The sequence below is a fragment of the Salmo salar genome, chromosome ssa23 (assembly GCF_905237065.1).
Source record: "Salmo salar chromosome ssa23, Ssal_v3.1, whole genome shotgun sequence".
Lineage (NCBI taxonomy): Eukaryota > Metazoa > Chordata > Actinopteri > Salmoniformes > Salmonidae > Salmo > Salmo salar.
In genome coordinates, this window is record NC_059464.1 from 23,725,298 (window position 1) to 23,748,409 (window position 23,112).

At 43.5% G+C, this 23,112-nt stretch overlaps 2 protein-coding genes across 9 annotated transcripts in view; one reads left to right on the forward strand and one right to left on the reverse strand.

Moving 5' to 3' along the window:
• LOC106584284 (angiopoietin-related protein 1) overlaps window positions 1-20,042 on the forward strand; it is a 35,506-nt gene extending 15,464 nt beyond the window's left edge. The window contains exons 2-7 of the mRNA XM_014169355.2: window positions 2,521-2,792; window positions 2,883-3,211; window positions 3,434-3,725; window positions 16,189-16,382; window positions 17,423-17,693; window positions 17,916-20,042. Coding sequence (XP_014024830.1) covers window positions 2,573-2,792; window positions 2,883-3,211; window positions 3,434-3,725; window positions 16,189-16,382; window positions 17,423-17,693; window positions 17,916-18,103 — 1,494 coding nt within the window. The 5' untranslated portion in view covers window positions 2,521-2,572 and the 3' untranslated portion in view covers window positions 18,104-20,042. The remainder of the gene's footprint in view (window positions 1-2,520; window positions 2,793-2,882; window positions 3,212-3,433; window positions 3,726-16,188; window positions 16,383-17,422; window positions 17,694-17,915) is intronic.
• Window positions 1-23,112, reverse strand: part of LOC106584283 (ras-specific guanine nucleotide-releasing factor RalGPS2) — a 158,425-nt gene that overhangs the window by 49,065 nt on the left and 86,248 nt on the right. The window lies entirely within an intron of this gene.

Below are 23,112 nucleotides of genomic sequence, written 5' to 3' on the forward strand. Positions count from 1 at the left end.
AGTAACTGCCTTCAGGAGAGCAGTGTGTCTGTGTGTGGAGACAGAGCTCGAAGGAGCTGTTAAAGCCATTAACAGGTCAGTGAGGATAGAGGACCTGGTTACGTTGTCAAGGGTGTCTGCTGTCAAATTAACACACAGCCAGAGAAATGAAGAACAGACTACACCCTTTTCACAGCGTATTGGCTCGGCTAGCACACACACACACACTCTGGCACACTGGCTCCCAGTATCCACACTACTAATCTAACTGACAGAGTTGACTCAAGTCCTGAGGAGCAACAACGGCATTACAGGAGCCACACAGGGTGTCAGTTTAAGGGTGGGGGTTTTAGGCAGTGAAAAGTCAGGGTGTAAAGTGGAGCAGCGTTTAGGTAGAGTGTGTGTGTGGGAGAGAGATAGAGGTGGTGATGAGAAGCAGACATGGCAGGCACCTGCAGAGAGACAAACACAACAGTAGGGGTCAGAGAGAGGTTACAGGAATCAGAGCAGGGCTCTAAAGTGTGACCAACATGGTAGCATATATGCAAGTAAATATTTTGCTGTTCGACCAGGAATTTTATTTGGGAGCACTGTGCTACAATGAAAACAGTATTGTTGTAATGATAAGGCTTCGCTGTACCTTTGTTTCCGAGTGCCCTAGAGAACCAAGTGAGTGCAGATTTGTTAGTTCCACAAATGTCATTGAAATTACAAAGTCAGGTATTCGTATCAGCATTTTTGCCTTTAGTTTATTATAATGTATTTACAGCATTAGATATTAGGTTCTAGGGCACAACAGGTGCCCAATATAGGCTGTATCTCAATCAATTACATTATTTATGGTTGCTCCTAAATTTCATGTGGTGCTCCTAACTAAGTGCTACCAATGAAACATTTTAATTTAGAGCCTTAGCAGACACCTCCAGAGGTAAATAACATTTTCTACTTAGCATACCTGTGTGCGTCTGCGTGCGTGCGTGTCTGCGTGCGTGCCTGCGTGCGTGTCTGCGTGCGTGTCTGCCTGCGTGCGTGTCTGCCTGCGTGCGTGTCTGCGTGCGTGCCTGCCTGCGTGCGTGCGTGCGTGCCTGCGTGCGTGCGTGCCTGCCTGCGTGTCTGGGTTTCCGTTAGTAAAATGTGGCGCCAGACAACATGACCAGAAAGATTTTCATTCAGCGACCATTTGAGAAATTTACGGGACCCATATGCATTAGGTGAGTAAAGACACAACAACTAGGATGAGTTGCTAATATGACTAAGATTGGCTCAACAAAAGAAATGTGATATGAAAACCAATAGAACAGGAGCTAAATGCTGGTTTCAATGGCAGCTAACATAACGTAAAAGGTGTAGAAAGACACCTGAGCGAAGTTCACACTTCCGTTTTTCAGGGAAAACTGAAAATACTGTATCCCTGAAAACCGGATGTTAGCTCTTTCTGGAGACTGCATAGGCTATGGCAGCTCTGATAGAACAGACATCCAGACCTACTCCTGCAGAATGACTGGACAGCAATTTGTTTCCCAGCTCCCTGGGACACCAGCTAGCCCTTCTGCTGCTTGGTTGTAAACTTCCTAGACCATCAGATTACACAATCGCTGTTTGTCTTTGTATTGTTCCAAACTAAACGTTTGGCTCTGGTGCTCAAGCGTCTGTTACTGAGAATTATTCTTCCGCATGACTAATCCACTGCCTTGGAGATAATTGACATTTTCTATTACTCCATTTCCAGCAAGGCAATCACCTCATTTCTACCCTTCCCCAAGAGGGAAACTTTCCTGGTGTTTGAGTTGTAAACTGGCTACTGTAAATGCCCATTATTGGTGAGCTCGACTACTACTTCTGACAAAGAATGTTTGCTAGTTATTATTAGCTGTAAACATGCTATTTAATTGTTCAATGCTGGCAACATACTTTACCGTCTTTGGTTGCAGTGTATGAAGATAAGCAGAAACTGCTACTCCAATAGAAATCGCTGATCACATTTGTAGGCGATGTTATGGCGACGTTGGCTAGCTAAGCTCATGCGCAGAAACACATCAGGTCTAACGGTCGTCTCGTGCCGAACTGAGCATGTGCAGGCCGTCAAAATCAAAGCCACTCCTTCGATAGAAGTTCTTTTTGGATGAAAATGTGTCAGTTTCTCACTTTCTCGAGGTTGGAGTAATAACATTTTCAACTACTTATTAGAATCGAGGTTGTGCCTTTTAGATTAAGAAAATGAACAACTAAGGAAGAATGTTTCACTTCTCAAACACCAAACTCTGGCCTGGTCTGCTTCGCAAATGTTCCCGGAAGTCTTGCAATGTTGCGCCTCTGGGTTAAGAAAATCTGTGACGCTACCCTCTGTATGTTAGTAGCTACCAGTGCCCTACACGTCTTGCTTTGTTATGAATGAATCTGCCGCAAAACTATTTTCCTTTTTAGGGATATAATATACAGGACTAGCACACCTGGTATTTTGTTGTCAACAATTGCATGTCTCATTGTTGGGAAAAGTTAACTACTTCTTCACATAAACTCCTGTTTCGTCATCCATTGAAGGGAAGCCTAGAGGAAGTCCAGGAGGCATCCAGCTAGCCAGTAGAAGAACGCCATGCAGGGTGTGGTCGGGGTGAGACGGGGGGTGTCGTGGAGCCTGTGTGGCCTGCTCTGCCTCTCTCTCTGGGGGCTGAGCCAGTGCAGAGGTTCCAGACAGGCCAGAGAGACCAGGGACCAGCCCAGGGACCATCCCATGCTCAGGGCCAAACGAGCTCCTGCTGATGATGTCAAGAAGTGCTCCTACACCTTCCTCATTCCCGAGCAGAAGATCACAGGTCAGTGTTTTGTCTTCTGTGAAGACAGTCATTTACTTTTTGGTCCGGTCTTGTTTCGTGACTTTGAATGATTCTAACGTCCATCATCAGGCCCCATCTGTGCCAGCGCCACGGGCCCAGAGCCGGACAAGGAGCGTGTGACGCGGATCGACATAGCTGACGTGAGAGAGGTGCTGTCCAAGCAGAGACGGGAGATTGAGACCCTGCAGCTGGTGGTGGACGTGGACGGCAACATGGTGAATGAGATGAAGCTGCTGAGGAAAGAGAGCAGGAACATGAACTCCAGGGTGACCCAGCTTTACATGCAGCTGCTGCACGAGATCATCAGGAAGAGGGACAACTCTCTGGAGCTGGCCCAGCTGGAGACCCGGGTTCTCAACGTCACCTCAGAGATGCTGAGGCTGGCCTCACGCTACAAGGTTAGAACATCAAATGGAACTAGAAAGCAATGTGCTTAATGCTACTTTCATGTATAAATCAAATCAAACGAAGCGTGTTAGAAGAAAATCAACAGTGCCATAATACAGAAGCTTTAAAAAGACCAGCAAACAATAATTTGATATAGTTTGATGATATTTAGATATTCTATAACTAAATGAAGTGATTTGTGGCCTTTTGTTACCTTCTCTTTCTGCCACCAGGAGCTGGAGGGGCGTTTCGCATTGATGGCAGGGTTGGTGAACAACCAGTCGGTGCTGATCGCTGCGCTGGAGGAGCAGTGTCTGCGGACCCTGGGGCATAGTGAGCTACCTGTGGTCCCCCCGCTGGTCCAGGTGGTGCCAGAGAGTATCCCTGTCAACAGCCGCTTTACCAACGAGATACAGAGGGACCATACCAACCGAGCCTTCCCACGGGGGTCACGCATGGACTCCCCCACTGCCTCCCCATTTGCACTCAATCCGCCGCCACCGCAGGGCACGCTCACCTCAGACGGTATGTACCAAGTAGTGCCAGGAGGGGTGGTTCACGTTAAATGAGAAAAACACAATAATTGGGTCCAATTATCACAGCATGTGGAGTTAGTTGGAAGCAGTGCTGGTACTGTAATTTCTGAATTAGACAGAAGCTAAACTCACAGTAGGCCGGGCAGACATTTCACATCTCTAATTGTCAGAAAAACGCAAAATTAGCAATGCGGTGGCCAATGGTGCATCTAATTCCCTAAATGCTTGGCGAATGAGTAAACGGTCTGGCTAATGGGCCGGCTGTGCTATAGTGGGTTCATACCTGGCAGGAAAGACTGAAGCAGTGAGATCACACATTCCTCTGAGTGCCTCTGGGACAGCTGGACTGGCTATAACCTACTGCTTGCATGCGTGTCTGAGCATATGGAGTGCGTTCTGGAGAATTAAACTGAGCCCTAAGAGTATGGGTTGATTTCTGGGCGTAACTATGGCTTTCTGGGCGTATGGCCGAGCTAATGCTGGCCAGATATACAAACTGTGATAAAGACAGCTCTACTTGCAGTCCATCACTGAGCAGGTACAGAGGCACGCAAAGTCACAAACACATTCACACAGCTGGCTGCTGGGTGCCAGGCTACAACCTGGGTATATGATCTTCGCTCTGGGTGGATGATGTAGGCATTTTTCAGCATATGGGCCTGTTTAAGTAAGCCTTTTCTGAGAACAGGCAGATATACAGTGGGGATAGAGAGCTCTACCTGCAGTTAATCACTGACCAGACACCCACAGCAAACACACACACACACACACACACACACACCGCTGAAAACAATCATAAAAACCTGGACGCAGCCCCCGATAAATATAGCTGCATGGAAATTAGAAAATGTATGTGCAAGCAAATAGGCCTATACACACACACACACACACACACACTATACAGTATATACTCAAATCAAACCCATCTGGTGGGCCAGGCCCAGATTACAGTCAGACAGAAGCAGTAAATTAGAGACTGCAGGAAGCTAAGAGATGCTCTCCTTATCTGACTCAACTTGCTCTCCTGACTAGTTCCCACAAAAATCACAACATCTCCCATGTGAGTGAGATCATTTTCAGCATGAAACCAATTTGCAGGGTCATAATGCTTCTTGGAAATCCCTCTTTGAAAGATTGGGTAGGAGCATTTTATTATGACTGGAGATTTGGTTTGAAGACCGCAGAGAGGGCTTAAACAAACAGATGGCTGACAATGAACTCACTGCAACACTCACTCACTAGAACAGCCATACTGAACATGCGGACCAGACCCAGAACGGGGTCAATATGGACCGCCGGTCCCAGCTTAAAATAAATATATACAGCGCTTTCAGAAAGAATTCACATCCCTTGACTTTTTTCACATTTTGTGGTGTTACAACCTGAATTTAAATTGAGATTTTGTGCCTACACACAAAACCCCATAATATCAAAGCGGAATTATGTTTTTAGCCATTTTTACAAACGAATAAAAAATGAAAAACAATGTATTGAGTAAATAAGTATTAAACTCCTTTGTTATGGGAAGCCTAAATAAGTTTAGGAGCAAACATGTACTTAACAAGTTACATAATAAGTTGCATGACTGTGTGCAAAAATAGTGTTTAACATGATTTTTGAATGACTACCTCATCTCTGTACCCCACACATACAATTATCTGCAAGGTCCCTCAGTCGAGCAAATGTATTTCAAAACACAGGGATTTCACCATGAGGTCAATGGTGACTTTAATTTATTTTGAGTTTAACGGCTATGATAGGAGAAAACTGAGGATGGATCAACAACATTGTAGATACTCCACAATACTAACCTAAATGACAGAGTGAAAAGGAGGAATCTTGTACAGAATAAAAAATATATATAATCAAAAACACGCAAGTTTGCAACAAGGCACTAAATAAATACAGCAAAAAAAGCAATTCACTTTTTGTCCCGAATACAAAGTGTTGTTTGGGGCAAATCCAATACATTACTGAGTACCACTCTCCATATTTTCAAGCATAGTGGTGTCTACATCATGCTATGGGTATGCTTGTAATCGTTAAGGACTTAGGAGTTTAACAGGATACAAAAAATAATTGGATTGGAGCTAAGCATAGGCAAAATCCTAGAGGAAAACCTGGTTCAGTCGTTCCACCAGACAGAGATGAATTCATCTGTCAGCAGGACAATAACCTAAAACAAGGCCATATCTACACTAGAGTTGCTTACCAAGAAGAAGGTGAATGTTCCTGAGAGTCAAAGTTACAGTTTTGATTTAAATCTATGGCAAGACCTGGAAATGATTGTCTAGAAGAAAAAAAAACGTTCTTACTTTGTCATTATTGGGTATTGTGTGTAGATGTATGAGAACAAAAAACAATTTAATCCATTTTGAATTCAGACTAACATAATGTGGAATAAATCAAGGGGTATGAACACTTTCTGAAGGCACTGTATATATATATATATATATACATACACACACACACACACACTATACATATACAGTACCAGTCAAAAGTTGACACTCATTCAAGGTGTATTATTATTATTATTATTTGTTTTACTATTTTCTACATTGTAGAATAATAGTGAAGAATTCACAACTATGAAATAACACATGGAATCATGTAGTAACCAAAACAGTGTTAAACAAATCAAAATAGATTTTATATTTAAGATTCTTCAAAGTAGCCACCCATAGTTGATGTCTTCACTATTATTCTACAATGTAGAAAATAGTAAAATAAAGAACCCTTGACTGAGTAGACTTTTGACAGGTACTGTACATGGCTGGATGGTGCCCATCTTTTCCATTCATTTTGATAGAAGCCTGCAGATTTGGATATGAGTCGTGTCGATGTGTCAGTCTCTAGTCTGATGGATGGCAGAACCAGGAAGAGTGGGCATATTTGGAAAATATTTATTTATATCAGTGCATTCGGAAAGTATTCAGACCTTCACTTTTTTTACATTTTGTTACGTTACAGCCTTAAGCCATGACGTAATGGCCCTGAGATCACCTGTGTGAATTGTTTGAATTGTTAGACAAAACAAAATAAAATTTTGCGATATACAGTTCAAGTCGGAAGTTTACATATACTTAGGTTGGAGTGATTAAAACTCGTTTTTCAACCACTTGACACATTTCTTGTTAACAAACTATAGTTTTGGCAAGTCGGTTAAGACATCAACTTTGGGCATGACAAGTAATTTTTCCAACAATTGTTTACAGACAGACTACAGACAGACCTGTGGATGCATTTCAAGGCCTACCTTCAAACTCAGTGCCTCTTTGCTTAACATCATGGGAAAATCAAAAGAAATCAGCCAAGACCTCAGAAAAAGAATTGTAGACCTCCACAAGTCTGGTTCATCCCTGGGAGCAATTTCCAAATGCATGAAGGTACCACGTTCATCTGTACAAACAGTACGCAAGTATAAACACCATGGGACCAAGCAGCCGTCATACAGCTCAGGAAGGAGACGCGTTCTGTCTCCTAGAGATGAACGTACTTTGGTGCAAAAAGTGCAAATCAATCCCAGAACAACAGCAAAGGACCTTGTGAAGATGCTCGAGGATACAGGTACAAATGTATCATCTATATCCACAGTAAAACGAGTCCTATTTCGACATAACCTGAAAGGCCGCTCAGCAAGGAAGAAGCCAATGCTCCAAAACCGCCATAAAAAAGCCAGACTACGGTTTGTAACTGCACATGGGGACAAAGATTGTACTTTTTGGAGAAATGTCCTCTGGTCTGATGAAACAAAAATAGAACTGTTTGGCCATAATGACCATCGCTATGTTTCGAGGAAAAAGGGGGAGGCTTGCAAGCCGAAGAACACCATCCCAACCGTGAAGCACGGCGATGCAGTACCTTAGACCACTGTGCCACTCAGAAGGCCCGGATCAATGACCAACTGACCACCCACAGAGGGTCCTCATGAATGGGGCACTCTCTGATGAACTGACCCTGAACACAGGGGCGCCCCAGGGTGTGTCCTTTCACCGTTGTTGTTCTCTATCTACACTAATGAGACAAAGATCCAAGGAAACAATGTGAGCCTTTTCAAGTACGCGGATGACTTGGCTCTGGTAGGACTCATTTTTAAAGATGCTACGTCAGATGGGGACAGCTATTTTAAACAGACCAAGAACCTTAAAAAGCTGTGCCGGTCAAGTGCCCTCCACATCAATGTGGAAAAGACAAACGGGCTGATCATCAATGGCAACAACTTGCCAATGTCCCAACCACTCTCTCTGAACGACCAATCAGTGGAGGTGATTAAGCGCTTCCAATACCTAGGGACACAAATTGATAACAAGCTGAGTTTTACAGAGAAAGCAGATTGCATATTTTTAAAAGCAAGCCAAAGCTTGTTTTTAAATCAGGAAATTGAAGTGGTTTGGGGCTTGCCAGGATGTTCTGGAGAGGGTGTACAGCAGCTTGGTGGAGAGCATCCACACGTTCAATATGACAGTGGTATGTAATCTCCCATTTGAGCAGTCTGTTCCACAAGGAAACCAAAAAGAAGTCACTGGCGACCCCTCCCTCCCACCCGCTACAGCCTCAGTTGGAGAGGCTTCCCTCTGGCCAGTGCTTCAGAATGCCCATGGCCTAAGAAGAACGTGTTCAAACAATTCATTCCTTGTGCTGTTGGACTACTACATGCAATGTAAATTGTATCAGTATACAGTGCAAGTATTCAGACTTCTCCACATTTTGAAAATGGATTAAATGTTTTTTTCTTTCCCTCATCAATCTACACACAATACCACGATGAAAGAAAAAAAAACAGGTTATTAGAAGTTTTTGCAAGTGTATAAAAAATAAAATATGACATTTACATAAGTATTCAGACCCTTTACACAGTACTTTGTTGAAGCACCTTTGGCAGCGATTACAGCTGCAAGTCTTCTAGGTTATGACTCTACAAACTTGGCACACCTGTATTTGTGGAGTTTCTCACATTCTTCTGCAGATCCTCTCAAGCTCTGTCAGGTTGGATGGGGTCGCTGCACAGCTCTTTTTTCAGGTCTCTGCAGAGATGTTTGATCGAGTTCAATTTCGGGCTCTGGCTGGGCCACTTGAAGACATTGAGACTTGTCCCAAAGCCACTCCTGCGCTGTCTTGGCTGGGTCGTTGTTCTTTTGGACGGTGAACCTTTGCCCCAGTCTGAGGTCCTGAGCACTCTGGAGCAGGTTTTCAAAGATCTCTGTACTTTGCTCCGTTCATCTTTCCCGCAATCGTGACTAGTCTCTCAGTCCCTGTCGCTGAAAAACATCCCCACAGTATGATGCTGCCACCACCATATAAAATAAATATGATAATCATTTAACCTTTATTTAACTAGGCAAACCTGTATTTGCTTTGTCATTATGGGGTATTGTGTGTAGAATGATGAGTGACATTTTTTTATTTAATCAATTTTAAAAGAAGGCTGTAACATAACAAAATGTGGAAAAAGTGAAGGGGTCTGAATACTTTCCGAATGCAGCGCACACACACACTTTAGGAACTCAGTCAGGCTTTAAAAACTTTCTGCAGTTGAGAGTTGTAATAGTAGAACGTGCAAAGTGCAATTTCGAAATTTGGTAGTGTACGGGCAGTTTTCCTCTTATGTCATTCACTTACAGACATTATAGAGCTAATTTTAACCTGTCAGAAATGTCCAGTTGATCAACAGCTGGTCATGTTAGGTAACTTAGTCTAACCAGCTATTTAGCTATCTAAATCTCGTAGTGATCATGGCCAGATTACGTGCCCAGGGGACTCACCCCCAGGGGGCCCCCATTGAATTTGTTGAGTCATTCCGGCATCATATGAACACACAAAATGTGTAAATTGCAGGAAATTAGCTTTAAACTACAATCATTTCTCTCCGCCCCATGGCAAAATGTGTCGAATTGCGGGAAAGGAGTATTAAAAAATTGCCAAATGTTCTCCCCGCCAACAACAGGGGTGTGAACAGTTTGATCAGCTTGAGGTCACATGGGTTGCAAGGTGGGGGTTTGTTACTGTGCTGATAAATGACAATATCCATCTAGGACCTTTGCCATCTAGGAAAATTGCGTGACCGGACCTTCTCAAATAGTAGTTGAGTACCTCTGCACTAGAAGAATGAGCAAGGGCTTTCATATATGGCCTGGGGTAGGAGTGAGGTGAAACTGAGAAGACAGACGGAGCATATGATTACTGAGGACAAAATAATCTCTGGTCTGTTTTTGGGTAAAGTGGATTGGAGAGGAAAGCCTGAGACTGTAATCTTCAGATCAAACTGCCACTACCTTCCTCTATCGGCCCCTCTCAGGCCTGCTGTGGGCCAGCTGGGGTCTGCATTATTTAAACCCTTCAGCTAAGTGCACTGTAGGGCCATAACTCTGTCTGTACTGTACCAGGTCAATAGGTGCAATACAATAAACACAGAGGGAGATCTAGGGGTCATGTTTGACAGACATTTTAACCTCGTCTCTGGTTAATCTGTTACAGTTTTCCTACCATTAGCCATCACAGGAAACAACCTCACTGTAATAATAGCCAACAACAATGGTCTACAACCTTTTAGTAGTCAAATGTTATAACAGCAAAAGCTAGCAAGCACTTAAACCATGATAGAAGAGGTCATTGTTCACAGCAGACTTCTCCCTGATGTGAAGTCAGACATCTCTGTCAAATAGTACCGCCTGCCATCTGTCTGCGTGTGTGATCTGAGTTGAACTAAGTGTCTATATATATACACTCATCCAGTATAGTGAGTGTTGTAACTACTGGCCCTGTGCCCAGCTTAAAGAGCCTCCAGAGAAGTCTAAGTGGAGCCCTGTGTGGAGTGTGTGATGTCAGTGTGTGATGTCAGTGTCAGACCAGTGAGCCTCCAGCTCCTTCAGGCAGAGCAGCCGTTTCCTGCACTAACAATAGTGGGACTATTGGCAGTTGAAAGGACTGAAGAGAAAAGAGGGAAGGGGCTACATTTAGAAAGAGTCTATTGAGAGAAAGGCCGGTTGGTAGGGAATGAGGGAGTGGGACGGAGGGAAGTAGAAGGGGAGAGGGGATGGAGGGGTTGTGATGACTAGGGCCCCACTTTCAGAGGAATAGAGGGACAGCGTGTGTTGAAGATTTCTGATTATGCATACAGCTGCCTCTCTACGGTGGTGCTGTGCTCTATAGCTGAATGTTACAGCAGCACAAACTTCACATGACTGACATCTCCACTTGGATACGTGTGGTGGTCGTCCACAGCGCACAACCTCTGACCACGATTAGAGTTTAGGCATCAGTTATAGGAGCTAACGCAAGAGCTACAAATTCGAGGACTACATGATACTCGAATGCGCCCTACACCCATCATGAGGTTGCTACAACCTAGCCTACAAATGAAAGTTTATAATGTAGGTGCATAGGTCTAGAGAGAGACAAATTGGAGTAATCAAGATGACAATGAGACATTTAATACTGCCTTGCACACTCGTGCCTGAATCCAGCAGATCTGGGGTGTAATCATTAGGCCAAACAGTTGCTATTGGAGATTCCATTAGAATTCAGGTAGGTCCATCCCCATTGCGTTTGCGTTCGTTTAAGAAATTGCTTTGCAACAGAATAGGCAGAATTAATACACCCCTGATCACACGCACACACAGTCTTCATGGATCCATCTTTACCCGAATACCCAAAACACAACCCGGGACCAGAGCAGATCCGGATCCAGAATTCTAAATAATGTCAAGGGTCTGGGTCAGATCTGATATGATGGTCTCTGGTATGTAATTTTAACTGACTTGTCCGGAAGGGCCCGTACAGATCCGAACGCGACTGCTGCAAGAGAGCGAGACACACATATAATTTATGCTGCTGCTTTTGCTTTCCACTAGAGTAGAGCTTGTTGTTGTCATCAAAACGGCAATAGGCTCGATGACTGTAGCCTCCATGTGTTGCAAACTTTAGGAGATATCTAACACTAGAACTGCCATAGCGTGCCCCCCCCCAAAAGCACAATGTCCTGCTCCTTCCCTGTTTGTATTTTACATTTGTTCAAATCAAAACAGAAAAGTCTTCAGATCCTGTTTTTTTAATACCTATTCCCAACTTAACCCACCAAGACAATGTTCTGTAGGACACTGGTACCAAGGCCAGGCGCTAATGAGTCTCTTTCCTCACTGAATGAATGACAAATGGATGACAATTGTGACCGTTTCTTCACAATAAAAATGACATTAGGCCTAACTGAATGATAAGGAGGGTGAGTGAAAAGGTTGATTTAATTTAGAACAAAAATAGTGGAATGATGATTTTGGTTATGCCGATTTATTATCGTTGGTGCTCATGTAAAAAATTTGACCTTGCGGGTTGACACCATTCTCTTTTACGGGTCTATTTTATTTACTATAACGCCATTACTAATCAAATTTATTATAAGGGAAACGAAAACATGCTACGTGTTGCAGCCGTGACTATATCAAAGTTGATGAGCAAGGAGAAACAAACGACACCAGTCAGCCTGCACAGCTGGCCTAACGAAACTACACCGAAACAAAACACAATTTTTTTTTCAAATCAAATCTTATTTGTCACATGCGCCGAATACAACAGGTTACAACACCTTACAGTGAAATGCTTACTTACAAGCCCTTAACCAACAATGCAGTTATGAAAATCAACAAAAAAAAGTAAGAGATAAGCATAACAAATAATTAGACAACACATTAAATAACAATAGGGAGGCTATATACAGGGGGTACTGGTACAGAGTCAATGTGCGGGGGCACCGGTGTCGAGGTAATTATGTACATGTAGGTAGAGTTATTATAGTGGCTATAGATAGTTATTACACTAATTTCACACAAGAGTTAGGCTATAGAAAATATTAAATTAACAGTCTGATGAGTGAAAGTAAAAGTTGTCAAAAATATAAATAGTAAAGTACAGATAACCCCAAAAAACTACTTAAGTAGTACTTTAAAGTATTTTTACTTAAGCAAAATATTGAAAATGCTATTGTTCTTTTTTTAGGTTTCTAATGTTACCCAAGACCTTTATCAACACAAACAAAGCATTATTCTTCCAATAGCATATATGAAATGTATTTAGGCCAAATTTTTTCACAAGGACTTTGTAGAATTATACAAAAACTATCCTTGACTCTCTAAACAAATAACTATTGTTATATTCTTACATGGATATATTTCTTCATGCAATTCGTGGGTTACAATTGTTTATGCACTATTTATCAAGACTTGGTGCATATGTTTGCAAACCTTAAGGGTTGATATGCATCTGATGTGTATACTAAATGGAACACCAGGCAACGCTCTCAACGTTCTCTAGCTGTTACTTACAAGTTGAACGGCCAGGAGGTTCTAGTGTTAATGGAAGATGGAATTAAACATTTAAGGAGAAGGATAGGCTACAATGACCAACAGCTAGGCTGCTACTTAATATTCTGAATGGATTTGTTGTTATTATAAGAATGAGGAAGCGCATGCACTGCAGCCTCAATCTAGCTAACATTAGCTAGCTTCTCCAACTTTTTGGACCAGTGACGACCTCTCTGCTAACCTTTTCCATTTGTTTGGAAAAACCACTACACAGCCTACATTGCTGTCACCATATTAGCTAACGTCATAATCAACATGGCTACTAGAACTAACACGTTAGTAAACCCACAATCAAATCCACGTGGACACTATAGTGTACAATTACACAATACAGTGTACAGCAAGCAGTTTAGCAGTTACACCGTTGGGCGCCGGCAGCAATAAATTAATACAACTGAAAGCTTGAGTTGGAAGACTTGCAGTGTTGGCTATCCAACAGGTTGTTGAGTAGGCTAAATTAGCTGCATTAGGTAGCTAAGTAAGTGAAAGGTAAACTAAGAGAAATAAACAAAATAAAACGGCTGCTTCTTTCATTTTTGAAGAAATTAATTTGTTCAAAACTGATCAACTATTATCTCTCTCTCGCTTTGAGTCAACTACTCACCACATTTGATGCACTGCAGTGCAAACTAGCTGTAGCTTATGCTTTCAGTACGAGATTCATTCTCTGATCCTTTGATTGGATGGACAACATGTCAGTTCATGCTGTAAGAGCTCTGACAGGTTGGAGGATGTCCTCTGGAAGTCATCATAATTACTGTGTAAGTCTATGAAAGGGGGTGAGAACCATGCCTGCAACTCAGGCCCAGAAGCTAGGATATGCATATAATTGGTAGATTTGGATAGAAAACACTCTCAAGTTTCTAAAACTGTTAAAATTATGTCTGAGTATAACAGAACTTACTTGGTAGGCGAAACCCCGAGGACAAACCATCCAGGATTTTTTTGTTTTGTTGAGGTGACAGTGTTTTCAATGAATCTTCTATGTGTATCTAGATTTATAAGGCACTTGCTTGCAGTTCCTATCGCTTCCAATGGATGTCAACAGTCTTTAGAAATTGGTTGATGTTTTTCTTTAGAGAAATGAAGAAGTATGGCAGTTCAGAACGAGGGTCCAGCCGAGTGCTCTCTAATGTTTTGATGCGCGCTCCAGGTCACGCGCCTCACGTTGTTTTTATCCGGTATTGAACACCGTTTATCCCGTCTTAAATTTTATCGATTATTTACGGTAAATACATAAAGTTGTATTAGGAAAGTTGTTTCAAGTGTTTGGACAGCGTTTACAGGTAACTTATGAGATATTTTGTTGTCATGCTGGGCGAGTTGGAACTGGTGTTTTTCTGAATCAAATGCGCCAAATAAATGGACATTTTGGAGATATAACGACGGAATTAATCGAACAAAAGGACCATTTGTGATGTTTATGGGACATATTGGAGTACCAACAGAAGAAGTTCTTCAAAGGTAAGGCATGAATTAAATCGTTTTTTCTGACTTTTGTGTTGCGCCTGGCGGGTTGAAATCTGATTTTCATGTGTTGGTATGCTGGCGTTGTCCTAAGATAATTGCATGGTTTGCTTTCGCCGTAAAGCCTTTTTGAAATCTGACACGGTGCCTAGATTAACGAGAAGTTAGGCTTTAATTTGGTGTGTTGTACTTATAAATGTATGAAAGTAAAATATTTTTTATAATTGATTTTGAATTTGGCGCTCTGCCATTTCACGTGATGTTATCAAATCGATCCCGTTAACGGGATTTGAGCCCAAAGAAGTTAATATTGTTTCATCTAAAAAGGATTACTTTAAAATATTTCTCAATTTTTATTTTTTAATGAAATTCAGAGTTAATTTTACATTTACATTGTAGTCATATAGCAGACACTTATCCAGAGCGACTTACAATAAGTGAGTACATACATTTCTCGTACTGGTCGTCTGTGTGAATCGAACCCACAACCCTGGCGTTGCTAGCGCCATGCTCTATCAACTGAGCCACACGGGCCCTCCCCGGATGGCCCACTGAAAGAGAGACAGTATCACAGACATCTAAATCATACACATCATATCAGAGCTCCTCCACTCTGAAACGTAGCCCAAATAAATCTACTCATCTCCTTTCGTTCTGGACAGTTTATTTGGTCCCAAAAGCAACAAGAGAGAGAAAGCGATTAATTGTTCCTGCTCTGTGAGGAAACGCAACACGATCATCTATCATGAATCTCTGAGGATGAGTGGAGCCAGGTTGAATCCTCTTCTGTTGATGGTTTAGCTCTCAAAATACACATGGCCGGTTCACCTCAATACACAGACCAACACCACACTGTGGATGGGCCAATCCCTGCTCAAACCACTAGGGCCACATTAGATATTCCCCTGTTTTTTTACTTGGAGAGAGAGGGGGAGAGAGAATGAAAGAGTCCAAGAGAGCTATAGACAGAAAGAAAGCCTCTCAAGACAGAAGTGGTCTAGATGAAGACGTATGGTTACTGGAATAATATATCCCGGTTCTGTGAGGTTTTAGGTATGTGTATGAGGCACTACAGTGGCTCTGTCCTCCCTGTACACACACACAGCTGAGAAAACTATCTTCTGTGTGCCTCGGGCCCCGGAGGTCCCCCACACAAAGCCTGTCTTCATGGCTTCTCAATACATATCATTCACACAGGAGGAGGAAATAAGCAGGGTTTAGATACAGCTGGGGAGCTAGGTACTGAGCTGGCTGGCTACATAAGGCTGCATGGTGATCTGGGCAGGAAAGGGGCTCACGAACTGCTCCAGCATCGTAACTACTCGTACCCATCCCCCTAAGCTAGGAGGTCTTGGCAAGCGATGCCTTCCTTTCTCTGTCTCGGTCTCTCTGTCTGCCCAGTGGGGGTACATAATGTATTTAGCGTGTGTGTGATGAAAGAAGACATCTTGTTCACCTGAGGCAAGATATAGTATGGAGATTAGTGAAGAGGATGTTACATAATAGAAGCAGTACTAACAGAGGAGACACACTGGCTTTGGGTTCTGGTCAAAACAAGTGCATTATATAGGGAATAGGGTGCCATATTGGATGCAGGCACTGACCCAGTTCTCCCTCCCCCTCTTCCAGGTCCATTTAAGGATTGCTACCAGGTGCGCCAGGCAGGCCACAGCACCAGTGGGATGTACCTGCTTAAGTCCGAAGGCAGTGACCGGCTGATCCAGGCCTGGTGTGAACACGGCCTAGACAACGGAGGCTGGACTGTGCTACAGAGGAGGAAGGACGGATCGGTCAACTTTTTCAGGAACTGGGAGAATTACAAGGTACTATAGCGCAGATGATAATGCGCACTGACACACACCGAACATAAACATCTGGATAAGTATGTATATTCTTAAGCACTGAGCCATTGGGGCTAAGTCCAGCCCTTTCCCTCTGACCTCCAACCAGAAGCCACCCAGCTGTGACCCCAGTAGGGACATGGAGGGAGGGGCTGATGTTCCCCTTATCTCCCCTCCTACGTAACATAACCAAGCCCACTCCCCACCACATTCTGGGGCTGCTAACACACCCCATCACTCTGGAGAAAGCCCTAGCACGGAGCCACACACACACACACACACACACACACACACACACACACACACACACACACACACACACACACACACACACACACACACACACACACACACACACACACACACACACACACACACACACACACACACACAACCATTATACCCCCAAAGGCAGGTGAGGAAATCAGACTCCTTGCCTCCTCTCTCTTCCTCCATCCCTCCCGCTTTCCTCTCGTCATCATCACTGAGATCTCATCTGGTCCCAAATCACCCAGCAGTGTGTGTGTGTGTGAGACAGTGTGTGTGTGACAGTGTATGTAGCCCCCATAGACTTTCTCCCCTGCCACAGCCAGTAATTCACCTTGACTGGGAAGGCAGAACTTTGACACATTATCGTCTCCAACAGGGAACTGATTCAATTCTGTTCCATTGATTCTGAAGGTCTGGTTTCCTTTAACACAATGATGCAGCGTATAATCATATTACTGAAGTCTACTCTCTCTTTGTCCTCTGAGCGGGACTATTTAGACTGTCTACAGACACAGGTGTGGTTCCTTTTGCTGCTGACTAGAAACGGTGCGGTTTGTTAGGCTAGTTAGTGGGTGAAAGCAGCATTCCAAAAGCTTTAGCTGGGACACTACACAACCACCACACAACTCACTGTCCTGTAACCATTCATTAGAAACCCTTGGAGACTGGAAAGCATCTATATTATAACCTGCGTGTGTGTGTGTGTGTGTGTGTGTGTGTGTGTGTGTGTGTGTGTGTGTGTGTCCCTACAGAAAGGCTTTGGGAACATTGACAGTGAGTACTGGCTGGGTCTGGAGAACATCTATAACCTAGGGAAGCAGGGGGACTACAGGCTGCTGGTAGAGCTGGAGGACTGGGTGGGAAAGAAGGTGTATGCTGAGTACAGCAGCTTCCACCTGGAGCCTGAGAGTGAGGGGTACCGCCTGAGACTGGGCACCTACCAGGGAAACGCTGGAGACTCCCTCAGCAGCCACAATGGGAAAATGTTCACCACGCTGGACAGGGACAAGGACGCTTTCTCAGGTAAAACACAAGACAGTGTGCCAAAATAGGGATCTACGCTAGAATACAAGTACAATGCTGTACGCTAACACACTACTATGCTACAATACTAGTCTCCCAATCATACCGTTTCACAAGCTTCTTTGTACTTTGGTCCATTTCTCTAACATCCCTGCTCAAGTGACACCTAGCACTAGAATATGCTGTACCACTAAGCCCCCTCCTCTCCTCTCCCCTCCCTAGGTAACTGTGCTCACTTCCATAAGGGCGGCTGGTGGTACAACGCCTGTGGCCAGACCAACCTGAACGGCGTATGGTACAGCGGAGGGGTTTACCGCAGTAAGTTCCAGGATGGAATGTTCTGGGCCGAGTACGGAGGAGGGTTCTACTCCCTCAAGTCTGTCCGCATGATGATCCGACCTATCGATTGAGCCTGGAGCAGGCTCCATCCCCCTACCTACAGCATGACCTTTGACCCATCATGACCCCTACCACCCTACCCCTCCCACTCCTGACCCCTCTCAGCTTCTCTACCAAGCTACCCTTCATCGCCACACTCCATTCCATCCTTCCATTTTCAAGTGGAGAAGAGAATTCGATTTCAACAGTCAATGCCCAAAATGGAAACCCTGGTTATTTTTTACCCTCTCTGGATAGAAGACACAGCTTTCTGCCATGTTTCAGCTGTGCTCCTATTGAGTCCTCTCTAACATGGCCAGATAATGCTGTGACAGATAGCAGTGGACAGCCAGAGTATGGACTCTAACACAGAGCTAGCTGCCACTGCTTTCTACAACAGTCTATATATACAGTATGCTACTCCACCATGTCACAGTTCAATACGCTATGAAGGAGATTACTTTAGGAATTTGAGATGACTTACAGCCTAAATCCTACTGGGGAAAAAAAATAGTTCATTTTGTTGTTCTGTTTTGTTTGTCTCCAGCGGGGTTTGTTGCTAAGTGAGTTGCTAGTGAATGCCTTTCTTCACAGCGTAATAAGGATTTAATTACAAGTTCCTTATGATGTCATTGGTTAAAATCAAAATGAGAATGTACCACAGTCAAAAGGGGTTGAGAGGCATGCACCTCCCCCCAGGCATACAGGACTTGGTATGGTCTTCATGTACATATTACTTTGTTGTTTTGTTTGGGCTTGTCGTTTCAGGGTTCCCACAAGCACTGAGAGGAAATGGACTCTAACAATGTGCTTTGTGACGTGGGAACATCCCAACTCGCTTTGGCATGTAAATATATTGGGCTTTATTTGTGAGAGTTAATTTAAGACGTATGATTCTGCTCAACCCAAATGTTTCCTCCATGGTCTCCCTGCCATCTCTCACTTCTGTTATTTATCAACATATTTATAATGAGCATAGTTATAGTCACGCCCTGCTCTATTTAGCCCCAGTATGGCCATTCTGTTTATTCCTGTTAAGAGTCTCACACACACACACACACACACACACACACACACACACACACAGAACAACCGATAAATCAGCTGAGCCGATATATCGGTCCGATATTGGCTGTTTCTAGTCTAATCGGCTATTGGCCCTTCTCTATCGGCTTTGCCGATAGTCCCTCTACATAGCAAAGCTGCTGCTATGCCAGCCACCACTCAACGCCTCAGCCACGAGCACTGCACAATGCCAAGGAATGTCTAGCTGGGAAAATCAGTAGCAGTAAGCAGCAAGCTAGCTCATTCTCCAACAGAAAGGTGTAGTATTGAGAAATGGATGAATTGACACAGTGACCAAAATCGAACTCCTGTGGCAAATATTAGTTTAGTTAATTCACTAATAATTAGGCTTGTGTCGACATGCCCGGACATGCATGCAATAAGCAAGCTAGCTATGTGACCTGTTAGCAAAGATCAGAACTAACCCTTTCATCTGTGGTGTTAGCTAGCTAGCTATATTAGCTAGTATGCTAGCTAGATAAAAATGTAGCTAAGATAACAAATAGGAGCTAATAGCCAATGTAACAAGCTAGTTGTCATTTAGCTGGTTATCATTTTGAACATGCACCATTTTCTGCAACGAACCATCTGACTTGTAATGGTGTAATTGTGTTATGTAGTTAGATTGGTAAAAACGAATGTCAAAATGTATTGTTTGATTTTTAAATTAATGCATACACGGCTGTCTCTGGGAAATTTTGTCATCCAAATTTTAAAATGTAATGATATTGGATATCAGCCTAAAAAAATAAAAAAAATCGTTATCGGCCCTAAACAATCCATATTGGTAATTCTCCAACACACAAACACAGAGACGAACGTCAAGTTGACGAAGGTGAATAGCTGCCCTGCTCTGACATCAGTTTCCATGCAGCTCTATACTAAATAAAACCATTTTTAAATACCCTTTGCTCTCACGACTTCTCATTCACACCATCTCACTCTCTCCGTTTCTCACCCAACCACCCTATGGCCAACAAACAAAGTAACATTTTCCAGGACAGTTAGTCAAATTAGTAAGTCTGCTTTGTCACAGCTGGCGTAAACATTATACGTTTGATTATACCGCTGTATGAAGGAGCTATCAGGAACAGAGCGGTAGTAAATATGGAGGATGATAAGTCTTATGAAACCTCTCATTATAAAGTAGTTCATAATGAAAGAATGCAGCCTTGGAGAATAGAGGGGGAGAGAGGAGGAACCGGGAGGAGGAACAATGAGAACCACATTTCTGTAGTTGAGAGACAGAGAGAGAAAGACAGAGAGAGAAAGACAGAGAGAGAAAGACAGAGAGAGAGGAGTCAGGACAACAAAAAGGTGAAAGTGGAGAAAGAGAGGACAGGGAAAGATGATCCTGAAGTAGAGGGGAGACGAGAGACATAAAAGGAGAGTGATCAACAGAGAAATGGAATGAAGACAAAAAGGCGAGGACACAAAAAAGAAAAAGGGGAGGGGAGCAGGGAATGAAAAAAGGAGGGAGGGGGACATTCTTTCCGTGTTAAAATGCTAAGCTTTCAGTTTTACTAAGATGCGTCCTAAAGTTATGATTCTCCTCTGAACCAGGTCCCTAAGGAGCCGTTAGTCTTTACACACACACACACACACACCACAGCTAGCACTGCAAGGATGATGAGCTAATGCACACACACAATATATAGGCATGCACACACACACACACACCGCTGCTGTATCTCTGGCTCCAATACTGTGGCTGTAGGTCATGGAAACAGAGAGAAATTGAAGAGAGTTGGTTTGGAGAGTTGGATAGCAACTTGGCGTAGTTCTCTCATCTGACACTTTGCCCTCATATTTCCATTACATTGGTTCCTCCACAGCCCAGCTCCAACCCTACTGCACCACACAGACATCTCGCCAATGGCCCTGGCACTATTCTGTGCAGCCAGGGATCTGCCTCAGAACATGGGTGACTCTTCTGTAACAGACAATTCTGTAATGGTCTGCCGTGTAAAGGGGTGGAAGTGTGGTTATATTCAATAAGGTTTGAATGTGTGTGTCCCTTTAGACACATACACAGCTTATTGAATTCAACCAACTCCTCTACTTATGTCAACAGGCCAAATGGGGACCAAACCATTGATTGCCATTCAAAATGTCAGACCACAGTGTGAATCTCAGGTCAGTGTGTGCGCGGGAGTGTATGTGTGCGCCTCTTCCGGTACAGAAAGTCTGCTTAGCCATTTAAGCAGATGCTCTTATCCAGAGCGACTTACAGTAGTGAGTGCATACATTTTCATAGTTTTTGTTCCCCGCGGGAATCAAACTAACAATCCTGGCGTTGCTGGCGCCATGCTCTACCAACTGAGCCACACTGGATTCAGCACTTCAACTGAAGATTCCCCTACGACTCAATTCCTATATCCCATTCCCTCTTCTAATATCCCAGACTGTCATATCTCAGAAGGCATTCCCAAATCTCTTTCCCAGTACCAGAACTGACATAGAGCATGACTACTGCCATGGATGCATTCGACTGCTTGAGGGGTTTTGTAAGGTAGCTACCTCAAATAAGCAATCTCCTGTTAGCAGAGCAGCCGTTTGCCTGTTTGTTCTATGAGTATTATACATCTCTGGTTCGCACACGCTCAGATGAACAAATCTCTAGCTCTCATAGCAGCAGGGTTCCACAGAACACCACACACAGGTTTGTTTTACTATCCTTGTTGGGCGCAAACAATTGATTCCTATTCAAAATCTTTTTTCCCCCTAACCCTTAACCTAACCTTAACCTCAAACTGTAACCCTAACCTTAACTCCTAACCCTTAAACCTAAGCCTAAAATAGCCGTTTTCCTTGTGGGGACCGGCGAAATGTCCCCACTTGTCAAAATGTTCCACGTTTTACTCCTTGTGAGGACTGCCGGTAAAAACAAAAACATAACACACACTCCACTCAAGAACACACACCCTCCACTGAGGGACAACACAGCCACAGTGTGGAAACAGAGCAGAAACACATCACTAAAATACCAGTCAGAGAGGGAAGTCAATCAATCACTCCACACTCTGTGTACACACACACACACACGCAGGATATGGCTGCTTCTACTGTATACAGAGTGTGGAGTGATTGTAAGAGAGAACACTATTCCTGCCTTTCCCCATTCATATCTACCACAACAGGAACTACAGAGAATCACGAGTGACGAGTCCTGTTTTACTAGAGCTAATAAAATAAGAAAACTTCCATTTAGTCCTCAGAGGAAAAACAGAACAAACAAACAACCACACACACAGAGCGAGAGACAGTGAGAGAGCGGGAGAGGGAGGGAGGGAGGGAGGGAGGGGAAGAGAGCGAGAGAGCAAGAGAAAACAAGAGAATGAAAGTGAGCGATCGAGAGAAGACGGATGTGTTTTCCCCCTGTAGTTCATAGGGGATTCCTGGGCCTTGTTAGTGCTCAGTAAGACAGTCTGTGCTGCCAGCTCTCAACGAGGAAAAGAAGGAAAGAAAGGGGGAATAAATATAAAATGATGAAGCAGAGGAAAAATAAATAACATGTGACTTTTAATGATTTCTCCATGACTCATGTGTTTGTCCAGCTATGAGCGGCACATGGTCAGTGTTTCCGCTGCAGTCATTTAGCCGGCACGGCAAAAAAATATGGAACATGAAAGAAAATTCACATTTACTTTTCCTCTGCAAACGAGTAATGAATTGTAAAAACAGAGAACCCCATTATATATTTACCTAGTCGGCTTGTTGTTACGCGAGATAAATATTTCTCTCAAGGCGCATTCAAGTGGCGAGTGCCATGGGGAGAGAGACATTCTCACAAGCAGTCAATGTACAACAATTCTTAATGCAATCGTGGGGAACCCAGCTTTCCATTCCTACTTTATTTCTCAACTCCAAAATATGTGCAAAATGCACCATTTTAAACCCTGAGTTTTCTTTAGCAGGGGCATGGTTAAGCACATTACAGCTCTGCAATTTGCAGTGAGTGCATAGGTGAGAGTAA